Raw genomic sequence first — 19,846 nt, forward strand, 5'->3', positions numbered from 1 at the left:
AAGGAAAGACGTGAGTGGTGAGTAAACTTATTAAAAGGGTTTCAACCTGTTGGTAATGAAGGTAATGCAATTAATGCCACAATGAGATAATATTTTAAACCTATGCAATTGACAAAAATTAAGAACTCTGTGCTAAGCACTGGTAAGAATGTGGATCATTCCCCTTAGTACTGCTTGGGAAGAGTATGAATTGGTAGTTACAACTCCTTTGGAAAGCTAATTGGCATTTTCTTATAAATTTGCATTCCTGTATAAGTTGCATTTCTTTACCCTTCTAAGTATATATATCTCCAAGAAAAATTCTTGCATGTGCTCACAGGAGACATGAATATTTATTGCAGTATTATAAGTACAAAAAATTTGGAACTACCCCAGTACCCACTAAAGAGAATGGATAAGTTGGGGGATATATATACATACATACACACACACACACACACACACACACACAATAGAATTATTATAGAACAGTAAAAATGAATGCTAAAAAAACACGGATTTTACTTTAAAAACTGAAGAATATATAACATGATACTATTTTTATAAATGTTTAAATCCCAAATGAAACTATATATTTTTATCATCTGTGTTAGAACACTCTAAGTTTTGAATAGGAAATGAAAGACACAAAATGTAGGAGAGTGTGTACCTTGGGGGAAGGGCAGTGAGACAGGCTGGGGATGGGTGCCAGGTGGAGAAGCCAAGGCATGGTTGTGTTCTAACTCTGAAGCTGAGTGATGGGTTCAGGGGAATTGATCAGGCTTTCCAACTTACATATGTTTCTTCTTTTCTTTTAATTTGTACAAATGCCCTATAATTTTTAAGAGAAAGAATTCATTCTTAACTCTAATTTGATATTCCAGGGCAAATTATATTTCCTCTTCTAACACCTCCTCCATCTCATGCCAAATTACTTTTCCTGCTTGTAACAAACACCTTTTTTCGTTAAGGTCCAATGAACCTTCCCAAATATGTGTTTTTCATTTACACAGTTGTCTACCACCCCAACCCTTTCTCTCTCCTTGATCCCCACTCTCCTTGTCAAAATGTTACCTATCCTCCCTGCTTCAGCTGGCACAGAGACTTTTCTGATCCCCAAAATAATGGAAAGCACTGCCTACTCTGAGCTTCCATATATTTTTTTTAAGCAGGTGCTTTTTTATTAACTGATGAGGACACATGATACAGATCCAAAAGCCACAGTCTCTACCTCAGGAGTTCCCATCTAAAGGAGACAGGCAAGAAATAAGTCCTCTACAACTATAAGAAAAATATTCTGATACAAAGGAGTACCTAACCCAAGTAGGTAAGGCCAGAGAGGGCTTCCTGAGGAAAGCAAAACCCGAATTCAGTTTTAAATGATAAAATAGATAACCAGGCAAAAAGCATGGCAAAGTGGAATTCAGATAGCACCGTTCTTTTGTTTCTACATTCTCACCTCCTTGGAGAGAACTTCTCCAGCGACCTACTCTAAAATGACTGTCAGTCTCCTCCCAACACAGTCTCTGTCCACGCTCTTTCAGAATATCCAAAGCAACCAAGTTTCAATATGTAATTACAGGTTTATTTTTTATTCATTCATTTGTTTCTCCAGATAGGAATAGGAATTACAAATTTTGTTCACTACTTTATACCCAGTACTTAGCAGTACCTGACACATAGTACAAGCTCAACAAATACTTAAGTGAATTAACAAAGTTGGAATAAATCTTAAAGGTTTAGAAATGCTGCAAAACTTGAGTTCAAGGAACTCCAAGCAGTACAGTATGGACGGAACACTGGAATGGTGGGTGAGTGGAATGTACATGTGAGTCTGAGAGTTTGCCAGGGACTGGATCATGAATGAATTTTATGTCTCCCAAAGCAGTTTGAATTTTATTCAGAAAGCAGTGAGCAACCACTGAACATTTTAAGGTAATGGGTGGTGGGTTTGTATCACATTTGCATTTTAGGAAGTTGGGAGAATCAACAAAATAGAGGTGGAAGTGCATGGTGAGATGGTTCAGAGAGTTGCTGCAGTAATCCAGCTGAGAAACAATGAGGGCCTGCACTGTCCCTGTGCAGTGGGGATGGAGAAATAGGAGCATTTTGACAGTTGTTGGAGCAGAAGGGGGTGCAGGGCAGGAGAGGAGGAGTCAAGGACAATGCCTAGGGTTTTGGTTTGGGCAACTTTGTGTTGACTGAAACTATCACCAACATAGAGATTAGAAGAAAGGGAGCATATTTGGATGGGGAGAATTGAGATTCTGAGTTATTATGGAATTTTGAGTTTCAACTAGAGTTACCCAGACGCTTATTAGAGTAGAAGAGAGAAATTTGATCTGAAAATATAATTTTTGATATTATTACCTTAATGATTATAATTAAAGTCCTATATGTGGATGAGATCATTCAAGGACATATAAAGAACAGAAGAGAACTGATAGAGGAAATCTGAGGAATATACAATTTTTAAGAGATGAATGACAGAATTAGAATTCCCATGTATATAAAAATAAGAAACTGATAGGAAGAGCAACAGCCAATGAGGAGGAATAAAAAATAATGATAACATACAAACCTAGGGGAAAGTTAGTATTTTTCTTCTTTGAAGGGTGGCATAGTGAACAGTTTAAGGTATAGCATAGCGAAGTAAGATAAGGGCTTAAAGGTATCTGCTGGATTAACAAGAAAGTTCTAGGGACCTTACCAAAACGAAGTTCACTGGTATAGTAGGAACAGAAGCCCAATGGCAGTGAGCTTAGAAGGATGAATCAAAGATGGGCAGAGGAGACCTTTATTTTCAGCCCCTTACTTGAGAGGGAAGGACCTGTAACAAGTAGCTCAGGAGTGGGCACTGGGTTTCAGGGTGGTTTCTTTTTTGATGGTTTGTAGTTATTTAGTCTTTGAGGACCTATGGTCTGTAAGATAGTGCTTGCTCTCCTTCCTGTTGCCTTGTCCATAGGAGGTTATTCAAAAGTGTTTGTTGTATTGAGGTGAGTTTCAAGTCTTTAGGTTCAAGGACAAGAAACATATTCCAAAGCTTTGGTGACTTGACTCACCTACCACTGTTAGATCATCTATGTGATTCATTGTTTTCCCTTCTTAGTGGGGAGAATATCCCAAGTTGACTTTTCATCCAGACTCCAAGGATCTGAAGAGATGGCCCTCTAACCGTATTTAGCATCAGGAAGTGGATTAACTATCAACAAGGGTGACCAATGAGGTAAATCGACTTACTTTGATTCCTTTTCACTTATGTCCACATCATCATAGATAAGGATTTCTGGAGACCTAAGTTCTAGAGTCAAGATAGGATCAAAACAGTCCATTATTAGGTATGATTTATACAATCCTGGGCTTTCCAAATTATACACAATTACCTAATTATCCAGGTGCATCCCCAAGTCTGTTTTATTAAAATTTAATCATAAGATATAGACAAGCTGGAAGGATCAAAGAACAAAAAGTCTCCATTGGGGAAGAAATTCAGCTGTGAGGGAATAAAAGCTAGTGAGATGTTCTAGTATCTCAAACAAATATGTATATATATATATATATATATATAAATCAATTTTATTTCATGCTGATTTCCAGAAAATACTAGTTGCTGAAAGAATCATTTTTAGCCTAGGTTCCTGTCATCCTGAAATTGGACAAAAATGCTATACTGCTGTAAGAGTGGGAGGGATTTTGCTAATTTCTAGGGGAGAAAAACAGTTTAATAGAATATTAATGTTGAACTATATTCCATGGTTTTTATTTCAAACCATTAACAACTATTTCTTTATAATAATCTTGCATAAAATTGAATCTGACTTAGTGCATAATTATAATTAGACATTTTCAGTTTAGGGTATTCACAGTCCTTGGTGCTCTACTTAGAATTCCTTAATGTTCAAATGATTTACAACCTAAATGACTTTGAGAACTTCTGGCATAATTATTCATAATTCATATTCAATTACTCATAAACTTGGATGAGGTACAATACATACCTATTATAAGTTGGCTTTTTAAAAATGTAGACAAAGGGTATTTTGGGAGCTTGTAATCTGGGTTTATATAATGTTCATTTGTTATTTAGTTTAGCAAATTCATATTTGTGGAATATAATATATATTTGAATTGCCAAGTGAGAGTGAAATTAAAGTAGCCACCATGGCTAGAACCCATACACAAAAACAAACAGCAAAATACATGGTCCCCTTTTATTGACAGAATCAACTTACTGAACATGCATTAAGGGCACACTATGTGTCAGGCACTGTGGAAATTTGTGCACCATTTTATAGCAAAGCAAACAATATTCCAGTTGACCCATCCTTGATTCAGTTAGCATACTGCAACATGATCACGTTCAACTTAACTGTGTCTTAATTAGGGTAATCTGGCTGCCAAACACTTCAAGAATCTGTGCAGTGTAATGTAAAATGCATGAGCTTTATAATCAGAGAGACTTATGGTCAAATCCCAGATCACTGATGTGGGTCCCACAGCCTCCCTAAAAAGATAGCATCTATTTGGGATTTTAAAAGGCCAAGTATATAGTAGGCACTTGAGAAACATTACTCATCTTCCCCAAAGTAAGCAATACTGTGTGTAAAATGTGGTCTTTGATGTGGTGTATCAATTTTTCATTAAATGTGGAATGCAGGAAGGATTACTACTTCTCTTTCCCTGCCCCTGAATATGCCAATATTGAGCAGTTTTGTGTCAGCAATACTTGAATGTCACTTACCTAAATTAGGCAGTGAAGTGGAAAATGAACTGCTGATTGACAAAAGACACAAAAGGGTTCAGAGAAAAAAGTCAGGTTCACAAAGATTAGCTGATACATCTCAAATAACATATCGATGACTAGGTTTCTAGGAAAATTGAAGCAAACTTTTCCTCCACTTTTGTTCTGATTACTGCTTTCCAACCCCCAACCCCCCCGCCCCACCAACCTTTTTAAAATGAACTACTTAATCCCCAGGGTCCATCTATACTCCCTTCCTTAACTAGACAACCTCAGGCTATGCCACAGCCATGCCCTTTCTGTTGTGTCACAGGACCCCGTTTCTGCCTTCTAACCTTCCAAGATGCCAATCAGATACATCCAGCATGGGGTAACATGGTGAGAGAGAACAACCCTCTGGAGTTACTGGACCCTATGTATATGTTTAAGCCAAAGGGATGGCTTGAGGGAAACTCCAGGCCAGGAGGAAATGGAAGATGGTAAAGCGCTAAGTGGAGAGGACAGTTGGCACATATTGTTTGGTCCTCCTCAAATCTCACAGTTAAAGAGGTCACGTGGAAGGAAGGATGATGTGATAGCAAATTTTTCAAGAAATCCATGTATTTTAAGCAGTTAAGTTCAGTCCTACAGGTATTTTGGGGACACTCACCATAGGCCGGGCCCATGTGCGGGGTGTACAAAATGATCAGACTGTTCTGTCCTGAAGTAGTTTGGGATTTAGTGAGTGAGACCAGAAGTAAATACAATACTGTGATAAGAACATGATAAAGGAATGCCCAGAGGGACAGCACTTATAGAAAAATCAGCTAAGCTTTATGTAAGCCTGAGTTTCTTCATTTCTAAAATGAATACCAGCTCCTATCTTCTAGCATTACTGTTAGGCTTGGATGAGCACACCCAAGTGAATGTACCTGGGCCAAAGCTGATGCTCAGTGACCCCTGCAGTGGGTGTCTTTAAGATCAGCCTGGATGCTGTCAGAATTGTGATATGCAGGAGAGTAGAAGAAATACTTGTCACTGGAGTTTGAGAAAGCTGAATGTTACTCAGTTCTGCAACTTAACCCACTTACTCTGTGCGAGTTACATAACTGCAAAGCCTCAGTTTTTCATCTGTGGAATGGAGAAAAAGTTTTTATTTCCTGGGTTTTCATGAGGATTAGAGAGAACACTTGGGAAGTTACTTACTGCACTTTCCTGCCCTCAACACTAGTTAGCACATATACTTGGGATCTCCACTCAAAGGTCCCTTGTGCAAGAAAACCTTTCTTAACCCCAGTTCCCTTCTTCCATTTTGATTGGGTCAGAGCACTGGTAGCTTCTCATTAAACAGAAACCAAGGCCATAAAAAATCTAGAATGATTTCTCTAGGTCATTTATTCATTCAACAGGTATTTAATTGAGTGTTTGTTAGGTCCCAGATACTGTTCTTTATGTTGGAGATACAGCAGTGTATTAAACAGTCAAAATCCCTGCTCTCTGGGATTCCAGTAGAGACAAATAAAAAGGACATTTATGTTCTGTCACATAAGGGAATGTGTGGAGATAAATGCAATTGAGAAAAACAGCAGGATAAGGGGGCAGGAGGGCTGGGAGTGAGGGTTTGTTTGTCATTTTTGAGATGATCAGGGAATGCTTCACTGATAAGGTGACTTGAGCAGAAATCTGAAGGTAGTGAGGGAGCCAGCCACATTGTTATCTGGGGTAAGGGAGGCAATAATAGCAAATGCAGAGACCTTCAGGCTGGGGTGTGCCTGGCCTGTTTAGAGAAGAGCAAGGAAGTCAGTGCGTCTGGGACAGAGGGAATGAGAACAGGTGTTTAACATCTAATGCCCATGCAAAATTCATAGGTAAGACCAGTGGCATTTGATACTTGGTTTATTTATACCTAAATCAGGCCATTTAATGACTATCCTAATAGGTAGTATATATATATCTTAGAGAATTGAGAGCCCTTACTCTTTTTATTTTATTTATGTTTTGATCTTTAAAGATTTTTTCTTTTAACTTTAAAAAAATTTATTTATTTTTAATTAAGATAACCCTTGTTCTTTTTAAATGTCACATTTCAATGGTTGCAAGCTCCTTCTAAAGGCAATAAATTAGGAGTTGATGTTCAGAGGAGCTCTCAATCAAAAGGTTCCCCAAAAGGTAATTTTTTAAAAGTCCATGTTATCTTGGCATACGTACATGCTAATAATTAAAAAATTAAGGTAGAGAGGCAAATTTTGGCGAAATTTAAGAGAAGAAAATCTTAATAGATCTTCCTAAAGATGGAAGATCTTTCTCTGCAGGTAGTGAATTTCTCTTTTATAGAGGTGTGCAATCACAGAGATTTAAATTTGACTTAGGAGGAAATGTGCAGAGAGGCTTGTTTAGTGTGTTGAAGAACGTAACATGGATTTCTCTTCTTACCCTGAGATTCTCTGACTCTCCAGAAAAGGGTTTCTCAGTACTAAAAGATGTTACAAGATGTGCACAGGATGTTACAGAAACCCAGAAGAGAGACAGGTAATCCAGGTTTGGGTAGAGAGATTTAGGGAAGGCATCATATTTGACCAAAGGAAGGATAATATTTGGCCAGATTTTAAAAGTGGACTAGAACTTTGAAAATCAAGGGAGGCTGGAGGAGGGCAGGTGCATTCCAAACCAAGAGAATGTCATGGTTAAAGCAAGAAGGCAGGAAACACCATGGCAGAGTCAGATCTGTGGGGTATGTGTACAGGGTGGTAAGGAGGGGAAATCTGAGTTACATGGAATGGACTAATAGAGGGGAGCCATAAGAGCATTTACTTAGTATGGAAAGAGACTGGATATTTGTTGCAGAAGTTGTAAGGAGTCACTGACTCCAAAGTTCTAAGAAAAGGAAATCAGATTTGCATTTTAAAAACATCAGCATTTTCACTTGGATCAAATTTTGAAGGGACTGCAGGCATCATGCTAATGATATTTTGTCAGAAACGTCTAACTGTGAAAGCTGGGGTGTGCCTCTGTGCGTAGTTCTCACTGGCCACTGGAGCTAAACTTCCTATTCTTCTGTGATCAGTACTATAATTTATAAACCCCATATTCTGTTGGATCTCTTAGTAGATCTAGATCCAACAGACAATTGGACTTAAAAAACATGCAACTCTGAGGTTTTATGATTGAAAAGAACTTTAAGGTACAGTAACATTCCACGTCAATATATGTAATGGCCTTGGGCAAATTATTTTATGATCCCCTGCCCTCATAAAATACAGATCTATGTCTCTATCTGTATTGTCTATATCTATATATTAGAAGTGCCACCAGAGACTACCCAGTCTCCCTTCCATTTTACGCAAAAGGGAACTTTGGAGTCATAGGTGCAAAAAGAAAGCGATTTGCCTACAGTTGCACACTGAGTAAATGGAATTGCTGAAACCAGAATCCAGAATCCAGGCCCTCATCTCTTTTGCTGCTGGTGAATCTGTAACCTTCTCAATACAGGCGATTAGCTAGGGTGATCTTGGAGGGTCCTTTCTAGGTGTAAGACTTTGAGATATATGAACCATTCAGCTGAAAAGTGTATTTCTCCTCTCCACACATTGCCTCTTTCAAGAGAGGCAAATTAGAATACAAAAGTGTAGATAAACCACTGGAACTTTTAGGGCTAAGTAAGCATAAAAGGGTGGAATTAATAACATAATGCTTAGTGAAAACAACAGGAATATATGCCAAGGGTGAAGAGCAAAGTTTCCTTTCCAGACTTAAGACTTTCCCTCTACCCTGTTTACAACCCTTTCTCATAAATTTTTTTCAAAAAGGACATTATCACTTTCTTATTAGTATGTATGGATGTGATTCACTCAAAAATTGGCAAGAAGGAGGTAGGTGTTAACCAGGGCCTTTGGTTTTAGTTTCTGATATTCCCTTCAGTGCTTTTAAGAAAAGGGTGGAGGATATCAAGCTGTGTAATTACCAGGCTAGCACTGTTAATCCTTTCCTGGAAAGAAAAATAAAAAGGGACTTTTTACCTTACATTTTCTTTCGACTTGGTTTTCCTCATTTTAAATCTATCCTTTTCTTTCTTGAAGAACTTCTGTAGTCTTTTAAGTGTTTGTTTTCCATCTAAACTAAGAGGAATCAGAGGATACAAATAACATTTGAGAGAGTATTAGAGATGGAAGACTGTTGTAGTAAAAAATATCAGAGGCTTCAATTTCCTTTCCAAAACACACCCCACTCAAGAAAGAGCGAGAAAATGCCTTAGCAAGTCTACACTCTAATTTGTTTAGAGACCAATATGAAGTAGTACCTACCAGTCAACTATGAAGAGAATTATTATATTTCAGTACAAATTTTCATCTACCCCAAATGGCCTCCATGACCAGTTTATGGAGCAGTCTTCCTTTTAGAGAAGGTGACTCAGAAAAACAGCTTATGGACTATTCTAGAAATACATTATAGGAATTCCTGGATCGTAAAATTCACATCACTGATTTTTAATTTACTGAATAATAAAACAACAGTGGTGGTACAATTACTGCCCAGTTGATTATTACAATTTTTCCAAATATGTTTTTGAGTTTTTTGGGGGGTAAAGAGAGGAGATGATGCACCTACATCATCCCCCCTAGCATGGATCCCCTCTTTTCCCTTCAACCATCCAGTTGCTTTTGACCACTGCTGTTTTCCTTGCCACAATGTGCCCCTAAAAACTAAACTTGATGAATAATGCCCATGTGAACAAATATTATTCTTGATAATACTGAATTATTTGATATTAAAGTAAGCCCAAAGCTCAGAGACCGTCTTAATAACTTGCAAAGACACAGGTAAGTTATAATCATTGATTTCTTTCTGGAAATGCTACTGTAGAAGTGAAGCGAGTCTTATTGATAGTTACTTCTGCTTTTTCACTTATTTCTCAACACAATATCAAAATCCTCTGCTCTGGGAGATGTACATTTTCTCAAAATAGAAAGCAGTATGATTAAAAATAATAGCATATGATTATACACAATTAAAACTGTCCTATCCATCACAAGGTAGCATTACAATGGTTCTTCTCCACTCTCAATGAAACCCTCCCTAAAGATGGTGGGGTGCAGGGTAAGCGGTTTGTTGTTTAAACTCTGGTTTTCACTATTTGCTACAAGGCCAAGAAAGAGACAAACTCACTCTATTGTTGAGTAGTTGCTCTTTGTTTTGTAGACATCTTCATACATTTCTTCACTATTTTCTTCTGAAATAAGAAAAAAGTTTTTCATTCATAATAATGACAATAGTTCAGATTCACATTTAACAAAAAATTATTGGATACATACCAGGTACTAGGTACTTTGATCTTTTGTTTGTTAAGTAGTCTTTACTGAAATATATGCACGTTTTTACAAGCATATGATAAAAACAATTACACCTCTCTAATATGTACAAGTGAAAAATTAATATTTGCTTCCACCACCCCTGATTCAAGTGATCTAATTTAGTCAAATAGGATTGGTTTATCAAGAGATTCAATCCTCTTATGATTTTTAAAAATTGAAATATAGTTGATTTACAATATTATATTGCTTTCAGATGTATAACATAGTGACTTGATAATTATGTACATTTCTAAATGCTCACTGTGGTAAGTGTAGTTACCCCCTGTTTACCATACCAAGGTATCTGGTCACCTATTTTGCCCATTCTCCAACTCCCTTCCCTATGATAACCAACAGTCTGTTAGTTTTTATGGGTCTTTTCATTTCTTTTTCTTTTTTTTTTTTAGATTCCACATTAAGTGAAATCATGGTATTTGTCTTCTCTATCTGACTTACTTTGCTTAGCATGATACCCTCTAGGTCCATCTGAATTGTCACAAATGACAAGATTTCCTTCTTTTTTATGGCTAAGTAATATTCCATTGTATATACATATACATCTTATTTTTCCGTTCACCTATCAGTGGACACTGGGGTTACTTCCATATCTTGGCTCAATATTGTAAATAATGCTGCAGTGAACATAGGTGTGCATATATCTTTTTGAGTTGGTGATTTTGTTTCCTTTGAGTAAATTACCAGAAGTGGAATTGCTGGGTTGTATGATATTTCTATTTCTAGTTTTTTGAGGAAACTTCATATTGTTTTCCTCTGTGGCTGCACCAGTTTACATCCCACCAACAGTTTAGGAGGATTCCCTTTTCTCCACATCCTCTTCAACACTTGTTATTTCTACTTTTTTGGATAGTAGCTATTCTGACCAGTGTGAGGTGATAGCTCATTTGGTTTTGATTTGCATTCCCCTGATGACTAGTGATGTGGAACATCTTTTCGTGTGTCTGTTGGCCATCTGTGTATCTTCTTTGGAGAAATGTCTATTCAGGTCCTCTGCCCATTTTTTAATTGGATTATTTGGTTTTTTTGGTGTTGGATTGTATGAGTTCTTTATGTATTTGGATATTAGCCCCTTATTGGATATATCATTTGAAAATATATTCTCCCAACAGATTCCTTCCTTCTAACCTTGCCATTTCAATTTCATATATAATAATCAGAGTCTACTAAACATCAGACATTGTGCTGACTGTTGAGGAAATAATGGAGAACCAACACATTTTGAATCATCTTTCCTTTCATAGCACGGCTTTAGCCAAGCCCAACACATAAGCTTAATATACACAGATGTATTTTGAGTCCACTCTGGCAATGGAGGATTTTCAAGTTTAAAACTTAACTCACACTCACTGACTTTAGAAGTCACTAGCTTCTGTGCCTTAGTTTTCTTAATAAAATAAGAGTACTGGGTTTAATGATCTCTAAGGTTGTTTTCTCCATCCAAAATCCTGACATTCTAAGAAGAACAAAAACAACTAGAGGAGCATTTGATTATCTCTCTTCCATTACTGCTTTATCCATTCATCCAACAACTATATTTTGAATATCTAACATGTACCTGGCATTTGTCAGGGGCTAGAAAAAACAGTAAACTTAAAGATGGTGACAGTCTAGAAGGGAAGACTCTTGTTAATTGAAGAAGTACATAAATATAAAATTATAGCTGTGACAAGTGCTATTAGAAAAAGGGCCATGGTACTATGAGGTTGATGAGATTGTTACACCAAGGAGAATATTCCCTGGGGGAATAATGATTGAGCTGAGATCACAGGAAGATGAAGATTCACATAGCAAAAGGACACAGGGAGGAAGAACATTCCAGGAAGAGGGAGTAGCAAATGTCGTGCAGTGGGACCTGGCAAGTCAGAGAAGCTAAGAAAAGTTCAGCATGACTGGATCTCAGAGATGAAGACTGAGTAGCGTGTGAGAAGAGGCTGCAGAGGCAGGTGGGGCAAACCAGTCAAGGCCTCTAGATCATGCATGCAAAAGCCGATCTTAAAAGTATTGGGAAGCCATGAAAGTGTTTTAAGTAAAAACATTCCTATAAGCAGACTTGCATCATGAAGAGATGAGGAAGGAAGTGACTTCACAGCCAGGATGCTTTTTTTTGCCACAGGAGCCGCATAACTAGCATCATCACTTTTGCTCTTATAAATGCACTTATTAGCACATACCTTGGACCACTCCTCTTGGCTTACCATCATTCTGCCCAATCGGAATTATTAAAAAATAAATACACACACATAAAAGACATCTTATCATGAGTCAGCCACAGAAGCCCTAAGCAATTTCTACTGTCAGTTTCAAATATCTTCTTATACGTACCATTTTCTGAGGCAAATGAGTTAGAGAAGTCTGACTTTGGTCTGTGGGAAGAAAAGATCCAAAGGCCATTAACTAGTTGTATTATATATGTAAAGTCTCAGCACATTTATTTAAAGTGTTACCACATTTCAGGAGGGCTGGAATATACTTACCCCTGTCTCCTGGGGTATTCAACATCATCGTATGTCTCCTCTGAGGTGGAACCTGGTTTACAGACCTCTTGGCCTGGGGTTTCCTTAGTGACCTCCAAGGCCTTCACATACTCACCTGTAAGGAAAGCAGAGAAACCCCTGTAGCACATTTAATCAGATGCCATCATATATGCATTCACATGCATCACTAGCAATGGAGGCAAGAATAGGAAAAGGCAGACTAAATATCCTAAAACTGGATTATAATCTTGCTATGTATGATGCTTTGACAAACTACTTCACCTTGCAGAATCGCAGTTATGATTCTCTGAAATCGGGATAATGATTCTAACACCTATTCTTACATGACTGTGGCAAGGATTAGTACATATTTATGTAGGGTGCTAGTCACCTGGTGTAGCAGTAGCTCCTCCCTCTTCTTTGATGGTTCTCTTTTAACCCCTGACCTCAAATGGTGAAATTCTCTAGGATAAAGACAATTTCCTCATGAAAGAATTCATGAGAGATGTCTAAGATAGAGATATAAATTTGGGTATTGTCTGTGGTTTTAAAATGAAACCAGACATTTTACATTCACCTCAGCCAAAAGGAAGAAGGAAGAAAAAAAATTGCCCCAAACTAAGAATTAAGCAACAGTGCTTGTAGCATCTTTGTATTATGCTAGAGAAAGTTTCTTCTTTTTTCACAAGGAAAAGCAGGATCTTATACCCCTGGGAGGTAACATTCATTAAGATGGTTTGGGGCCTACAGGCCCTTCTTTACATCAAGATGACCTTATCCAGTTTTGTGGCAATTTTTCTTAAAATTTCTTAGACAAGTTGATTGAGCATATCAGCATTTCTCATTCATTAATGATGGGATTAGCTAGAAGATAATGTACCAGGTTGAAAAATGTACAGGGATTATTTCACAAGTAGCTAGCCTGCTAAACTTAGATGCTGGTTTATTTCATAGAGCTGTACAATTGTTATAACCATAAAACTGCCACCTTTTTATTAGTTGGCATAGGTTAATATTTAGGGCACAAGTGATTCAGAACCATTTTTCAGATGAAGTACTTATCAGAAATAAGTAATACATCTGATAAACAATAAGCAAATTGACTTGTGTCTATTAACTAAATGAACCAAGCCAACCAGATTTTATCCTCTGATAAGTCAAGAGCCTGTAGGCCCCAAACCATCTTAATGAATGTTACCTCCCAGGGGTATGAGATCCTGCTTTTCCTTAAGAAAAAAGAAGAAACTTTCTCTAGCATAAAACAAAGATGCTACAAGCACTGTTGCTTAATTCTTAGTTTGGGGGAGGCGGAGCCAACATGGCAGCGTGAGTAGGACAGTGGGAATCTCCTCCCAAAAACATATGTATTTTTGAAAATACAACAAATACAACTAATCCTAAAAGAGAGACCAGAAGACACAGGACAACAGACAGAATACAACTACACCAGCGAGAACCCGGCGCCTGGTGAAAGGGGTAAGATACAAGCCCCGGCCCAGCGGGACCCGAGCACACCTCCCCCCAGCTCCCGGCGGGAGAAGAATAGGCAGAGCGGGAGGGAGACGGAGCCCAGGACGGCTAAACACCCAGCCCCAGCCACCCCCACCAGAGCGCAGTCACAGTGCATGCGTAGAGGGCTGGTAACTAATGAAATAGGGCAGCAAGACCTCTGAGCGGGTGCTGAAGCTGATGCCCCTGTGACAAAGAAAAGCGGAGGCTTTTTGAAAGTCTTAATAACAGCTGGACGGAAACAGCATAGGTCACAGCCCAGTGGCAGGAAATTACAGGGAAAACCGGGCGCACTAACCCCCTGGGCAACAGCTCTGAGACCCCTCACGGAGGTAAACAGCCAAACAGCCCCCCCAACCCCTTCCGGGCGCTGCGAAAGCAGAGAAACAGCCTAAGGTAAACCCCGCCCACAGAAAGGGAGATCCATCCATATCGGCCAGGCAAGACACAAAGACCCAGCCTACTCGCAATTACCCAACACAAGCCACTAGAGGTCGCAGTTGTCCCAGTAAAGAAAGGCCAGTAGCAAGTGAAAATTTTGGCCCTCCCAGCTGACAGTCAATAGCACCTGTCAACATGGAAAGGCAAAAAAATCTGATCCAGACAAGACTAACCCAGACAGCTTCGGCATCTGCTACATCTTCCCCTGAGAAGGAACCTGGGGAGATAGATTTAACCAGTCTTCCTGAAAAAGAATTCAAAACAAAAGTCATAACCATGCTGATGGACTTGCAGAGAAATATGCAAGAACTAAGGACGGAGAATACAGAAATAAAACAAGCTCTGGAAGGACTTCAAAACAGAATGGACGAGATGCAAGAGACCATTAATGGACTAGAAAACAGAGAACAGGAACGCAGAGGAGCTGATGCAGAGAGAGATAAAAGGATCTCCAGGAATGAAAGAATTCTAAGAGAGCTGAGTGACCAATCAAAAAGGAATAATATATGCATCATCGGAATAGCAGAAGGAGAAGAGACAGAAAAGGGATAGAAAATGTCTTTGAAGAAATAATTGCCAAAAACTTCCCCAAACTAGGGGAAGAAATGGCCTCTCAGACCACAGAGGTACACAGAACTCCCATGACAAGGGATCCAAGGAGGGCAACACCAAGACACATAATAATTAAAATGGCAAAGATCAAAGGCAAGGAAAAAATATTAAAGGCAGCCAGAGAGAAAAAAAAGGTCACCTACAAAGGAAAACCCATCAGGCTATCATCAGACTTCTCAACAGAAACCCTACAGGCCAGAAGGGAATGGCATGATATACTTAATGCAATGAAACAGAAGGGCCTCGAACCAAGACTACTGTATCCAGCACGAATATCATTTAAATATGAAGGAGGGATTAAACAATTCCCAGACAAACAAAAATTGAGGGAATTTGCCTCCCACAAACCACCTCTACAGGGCATCCTACAGGGACTGCTCTAGATGGGAGCACTCCTAAAAAGAGCACAGAACAAAACACCCAACATATGAAGAAGGGAGGAGGAGGAATAAGAAGGGAGAGAAATAAAGAATCATCAGACCATGTTTATAATAGCTTAACAAGCGAGTTAAGTTAGACAGTAAGATAGTAAAGAAGCTAACCCTGAACCTTTGGTAACCACAAACTTAAAGCCTGCAATGGCAATAAATTCATACCTTTCAATAATCACCCTAAATGTAAATGGACTGAATGCACCAATCAAAAGACACAGAGTAATACAATGGATAAAAAAGCAAGATCCATCCATATGCTGCTTACAAGAGACTCACCTCAAACCCAAAGACATGCACAGACTAAAAGTCAAGGGATGGAAAAAGATATTTCATGAAAACAACAAAGAGAAGAAAGCAGGTGTTGCAATTCTGGTATCAGACAAAACAGACTTCAAAATAAAGAAAGTAACAAAAGATAAAGAAGGACATTACATAATGATAAAGGGCTCAGTCCATCAAGAGGATATAACCATTATAAATATATATGCACCCAATACAGGAGCACCAACATATGTGAAACAAATACTAACAGAACTAAAGGAGGAAATAGAATTCAATGCATTCATTCTAGGAGACTTCAACACACCACTCACTCCAAAGGACAGATCCACCAGACAGAAAATAAGTAAGAACACAGAGGCACTGAACAACACATTAGAAAAGATGGACCTAATAGACATCTACAGAACTCTACATCCAAAAGCAACAGGATACACATTCTTCTCAAGTGCACATGGAACATTCTCCAGAATAGACCACATACTAGGCCACAAAAAGAGCCTCAGTAAATTCCAAAAGATTGAAATCCTACCACCCAACTTTTCAGACCACAAAGGCATAAAATTAGAAATAAACTGTACAAAGAAAGCAAAAAGGCTCACAAACACATGGAGGCTAAACAACATGCTCCTAAATAATCAATGGATCAATGACCAAATCAAAATGGAGATCCAGCAATATATGGAAACAAACGACAACAATAACACTAAGCCCCAACTTCTGTGGGACACAGCAAAAGCAGTCTTAAGAGGAAAGTATATAGCAATCCAAGCATATTTAAAAAAGGAAGAACAAGCCCAAATGAATGGTCTAATGTCACAATTATCGAAATTGGAAAAAGAAGAACAAATGAGACCTAAGGTCAGCAGAAGGAGGGACATAATAAAGATCAGAGAAGAAATAAATAAAATTGAGAAGAATAAAACAACAGCAAAAATCAATGAAACCAAGAGCTGGTTCTTTGAGAAAGTAAACAAAATAGATAAGCCTCTAGCCAGACTTATTAAGAGGAAAAGAGAGTCAACACAAATCAACAGTATCAGAAATGAGAAAGGAAAAATCATGACAGACCCCACAGAAATACAAAGAATTATTAGAGAGTACTATGAAAACCTATAAGCTAACAAGCTGGGAAACCTAGGAGAAATGAACAACTTCCTAGAAAAATACAACCTTCCAAGACTGACCCAGAAAGAAACAGAAAATCTAAACAGACCAATTACCGGCAACGAAGTTGAAGCGGTAATCAAAAAACTACCAAAGAACAAAACCCCCGGGCCAGATAGATTTACCTCAGAATTTTATCAGACATACAGGGAAGACATAATACCCATTCTCCTTAAAGTTTTCCAAAAAATAGAGGAGGCAGGGATACTCCCAAACTCATTCTATGAAGCTAACATCACCCTAATACCAAAACCAGGCAAAGACCCCACCAAAAAAGAAAAGTACAGACCAATATCCCTGATGAACGTAGATGCAAAAATACTCAACAAAATTTTAGCAAACCGAATTCAAAAATACATCAAAAAGATTGTACACCATGACCAAGTGGGATTCATCCCAGGGAATGCAAGGATGGCACAACATTCGAAAGTCCATCAACATCATCCACCACATCAACAAAAAGAAAGACAAAAACCACATGATCATCTCCATAGATGCTGAAAAAGCATTCGACAAAGTTCAACATCCATTCATGATAAAAACTCTCAGCAAAATGGGAATAGAGGGCAAGTACCTCAACATAATAAAGGCCATCTATGAAAAACCCACAGCCAACATTACATTGAACAGCGAGAAGCTGAAAGCTTTTCCTCTGAGATCAGGAACTAGGCAGGGATGCCCACTCTCCCCACTGTTCTTTAACATAGTACTGGAGGTCCTAGCCACGGCAATCAGACAAAACAAAAAAATACAAGGAATCCAGATTGGTAAAGAAGAAGTTAAACTGTCACTATTTGCAGATGACATGATACTGTACATAAAAAACCCTAAAGACTCCACCCCAAAACTACTAGAACTGATATCGGAATACAGCAAAGTTGCAGGATACAAAATCAACACACAGATATCTGTGGCTTTCCTATGCACTAACAATGAACCAACAGAAATAGAAATCAGGAAAACAACCCCATTCATAATTGCATAAAAAAAAATAAAATACCTAGGAATAAACCTAACCAAAGAAGTGAAAGACTTACACTCTGAAAACTACAAGTCACTCTTAAGAGAAATTAAAGGGGACACTAACAGATGGAAACTCATCCCATGCTTGTGGCTAGGAAGAATTAATATCGTCAACATGGCCATCCTGCCCAAAGCAATATACAGATTTGATGCAATCCCTATGAAACTACCAGCAACATTCTTCAATGAACTGGAACAAATAATTCAAAAATTCATATGGAACCTCCAAAGACCCCGAATAGCCAAAGCAATCCTGAGAAAGAAGAATGAAGTAGGAGGGATCTCACTCCCCAATTTCAAGCTCTATTATAAAGCCATAGTAATCAAGACAATTTGGTACCAGCACAAGAACAGAGCCACAGACCAATGGAACAGACTAGACAATCCAGACATTAACCCAGACATATATGGTCAATTAATATTTGACAAAGGAGCCATGGACATACAATGGTGAAATGACAGTCTCTTCAACAGATGGTGCTGGCAAAACTGGACAGCTACATGTAGGAGAATGAAACTGGACCATTGTCTAACCCCATATACAAAAGTAAACTCAAAATGGATCAAAGACCTGAATGTAAGTCACGAAACCATTAAACTCTTGGAAGAAAACATAGGCAAAAACCTCTTAGACATAAACATGAGTGACCTCTTCTTGAACATATCTCCCCGGGCAAGGAAAACAACAGCAAAAATGAACAAGTGGGACTATATTAAGCTGAAAAGCTTCTGTACAGCAAAAGACACCATCAATAGAACAAAAAGGAACCCTACAGTATGGGAGAATATATTTGAAAATGACACATCCGATAAAGGCTTGACGTCCAGAATATATAAAGAGCCCACACGCCTCAACAAACAAAAAACAAATAACCCAATGAAAAAATGGGCAGAGGAACTGAACAGACAGTTCTCCAAAAAAGAAATACAGATGGCCAACAGACACATGAAAAAATGCTACACATCGCTAATTATCAGAGAAATGCAAATTAAAACTACAATGAGGTATCACCTCACACCAGTAAGGATGGCTGCCATCCAAAAGACAAACAACAACAAATGTTGGCGAGGCTGTGGAGAAAGGGGAACCCTCCTACACTGCTGGTGGGAATGTAAATTAGTTCAACCATTGTGGAAAGCAGTATGGAGGTACATCAAAATGCTCAAAACAGACTTACCATTTGACCCAGGAATTGCACTCCTAGGAATTTACCCTAAGAATGCAGCAATCAAGTATGAGAAAGAGCAATGCACCCCTATGTTTATCGCAGCACTATTTACAATAGCCAAGAATTGGAAGCAACCTAAATGTCCATCGATAGATGAACGGATAAAGAAGATGTGGTACATATACACAATGGAATACTACTCAGCCATAAGAAAAGGGCAAATCCTACCATTTGCAGCAACATGGATGGAGCTGGAGGGTATTATGCTCAGTGAAACAAGCCAAGCGGAGAAAGAGAAATACCAAATGATCTCACTCATCTGTGGAGTATAAGAACAAAGGAAAAACTGAAGGAACAAAACAGCAGCAGAATCACAGAACTCAAGAATGGACTAACAGGTACCAAAGGGAAAGGGACTGGGGAGGATGGGTGGGTAGGGAGAGATAAGGGGGGGAGAAAAAGGGGGGTATTAAGATTAGCATCCATAGGGGGGTGGGAGAAAGGGGAGGGCTGTACAACACAGAGAAGACAAGTAGTGATTCTGCAACATTTTGCTACACTGATGGACAGTTACTGTAAAGGGGTATATAGGGGGGACCTGGTATAGGGGAGAGCCTAGTAAACAAAGTATTCGTCATGTAAGTGTAGATTAATGTTAAAAAAAAAAAAAGCA

The 19,846-nt window shown here is 38.5% G+C and overlaps 1 protein-coding gene across 8 annotated transcripts in view; it reads right to left on the reverse strand.

Moving 5' to 3' along the window:
- FYB2 (FYN binding protein 2) overlaps positions 1 to 19,846 on the reverse strand; it is a 129,562-nt gene that overhangs the window by 15,869 nt on the left and 93,847 nt on the right. For 3 of the 8 annotated variants that reach the window (XM_057500239.1, XM_057500241.1, XM_036911216.2), the window contains exons 10-15: positions 12,540 to 12,654; positions 12,388 to 12,428; positions 9,863 to 9,926; positions 8,716 to 8,814; positions 4,721 to 4,752; positions 3,220 to 3,280 (exon numbers count right to left, since the gene is read on the reverse strand). In XM_057500239.1, coding sequence (XP_057356222.1) covers positions 3,220 to 3,280; positions 4,721 to 4,752; positions 8,716 to 8,814; positions 9,863 to 9,926; positions 12,388 to 12,428; positions 12,540 to 12,654 — 412 coding nt within the window. Of the gene's footprint in view, positions 1 to 649; positions 812 to 3,219; positions 3,281 to 3,362; positions 3,473 to 4,720; positions 7,574 to 8,715; positions 8,815 to 9,862; positions 9,927 to 12,387; positions 12,429 to 12,539; positions 12,655 to 19,846 lie in introns of all 8 variants that reach the window. The other 5 variants (XR_008997015.1, XR_008997016.1, XR_008997018.1 and 2 more) reach the window with 5 other exon arrangements.

This window comes from Manis pentadactyla, chromosome 4 (assembly GCF_030020395.1).
Source record: "Manis pentadactyla isolate mManPen7 chromosome 4, mManPen7.hap1, whole genome shotgun sequence".
In the NCBI taxonomy this organism is placed as follows: domain Eukaryota; kingdom Metazoa; phylum Chordata; class Mammalia; order Pholidota; family Manidae; genus Manis; species Manis pentadactyla.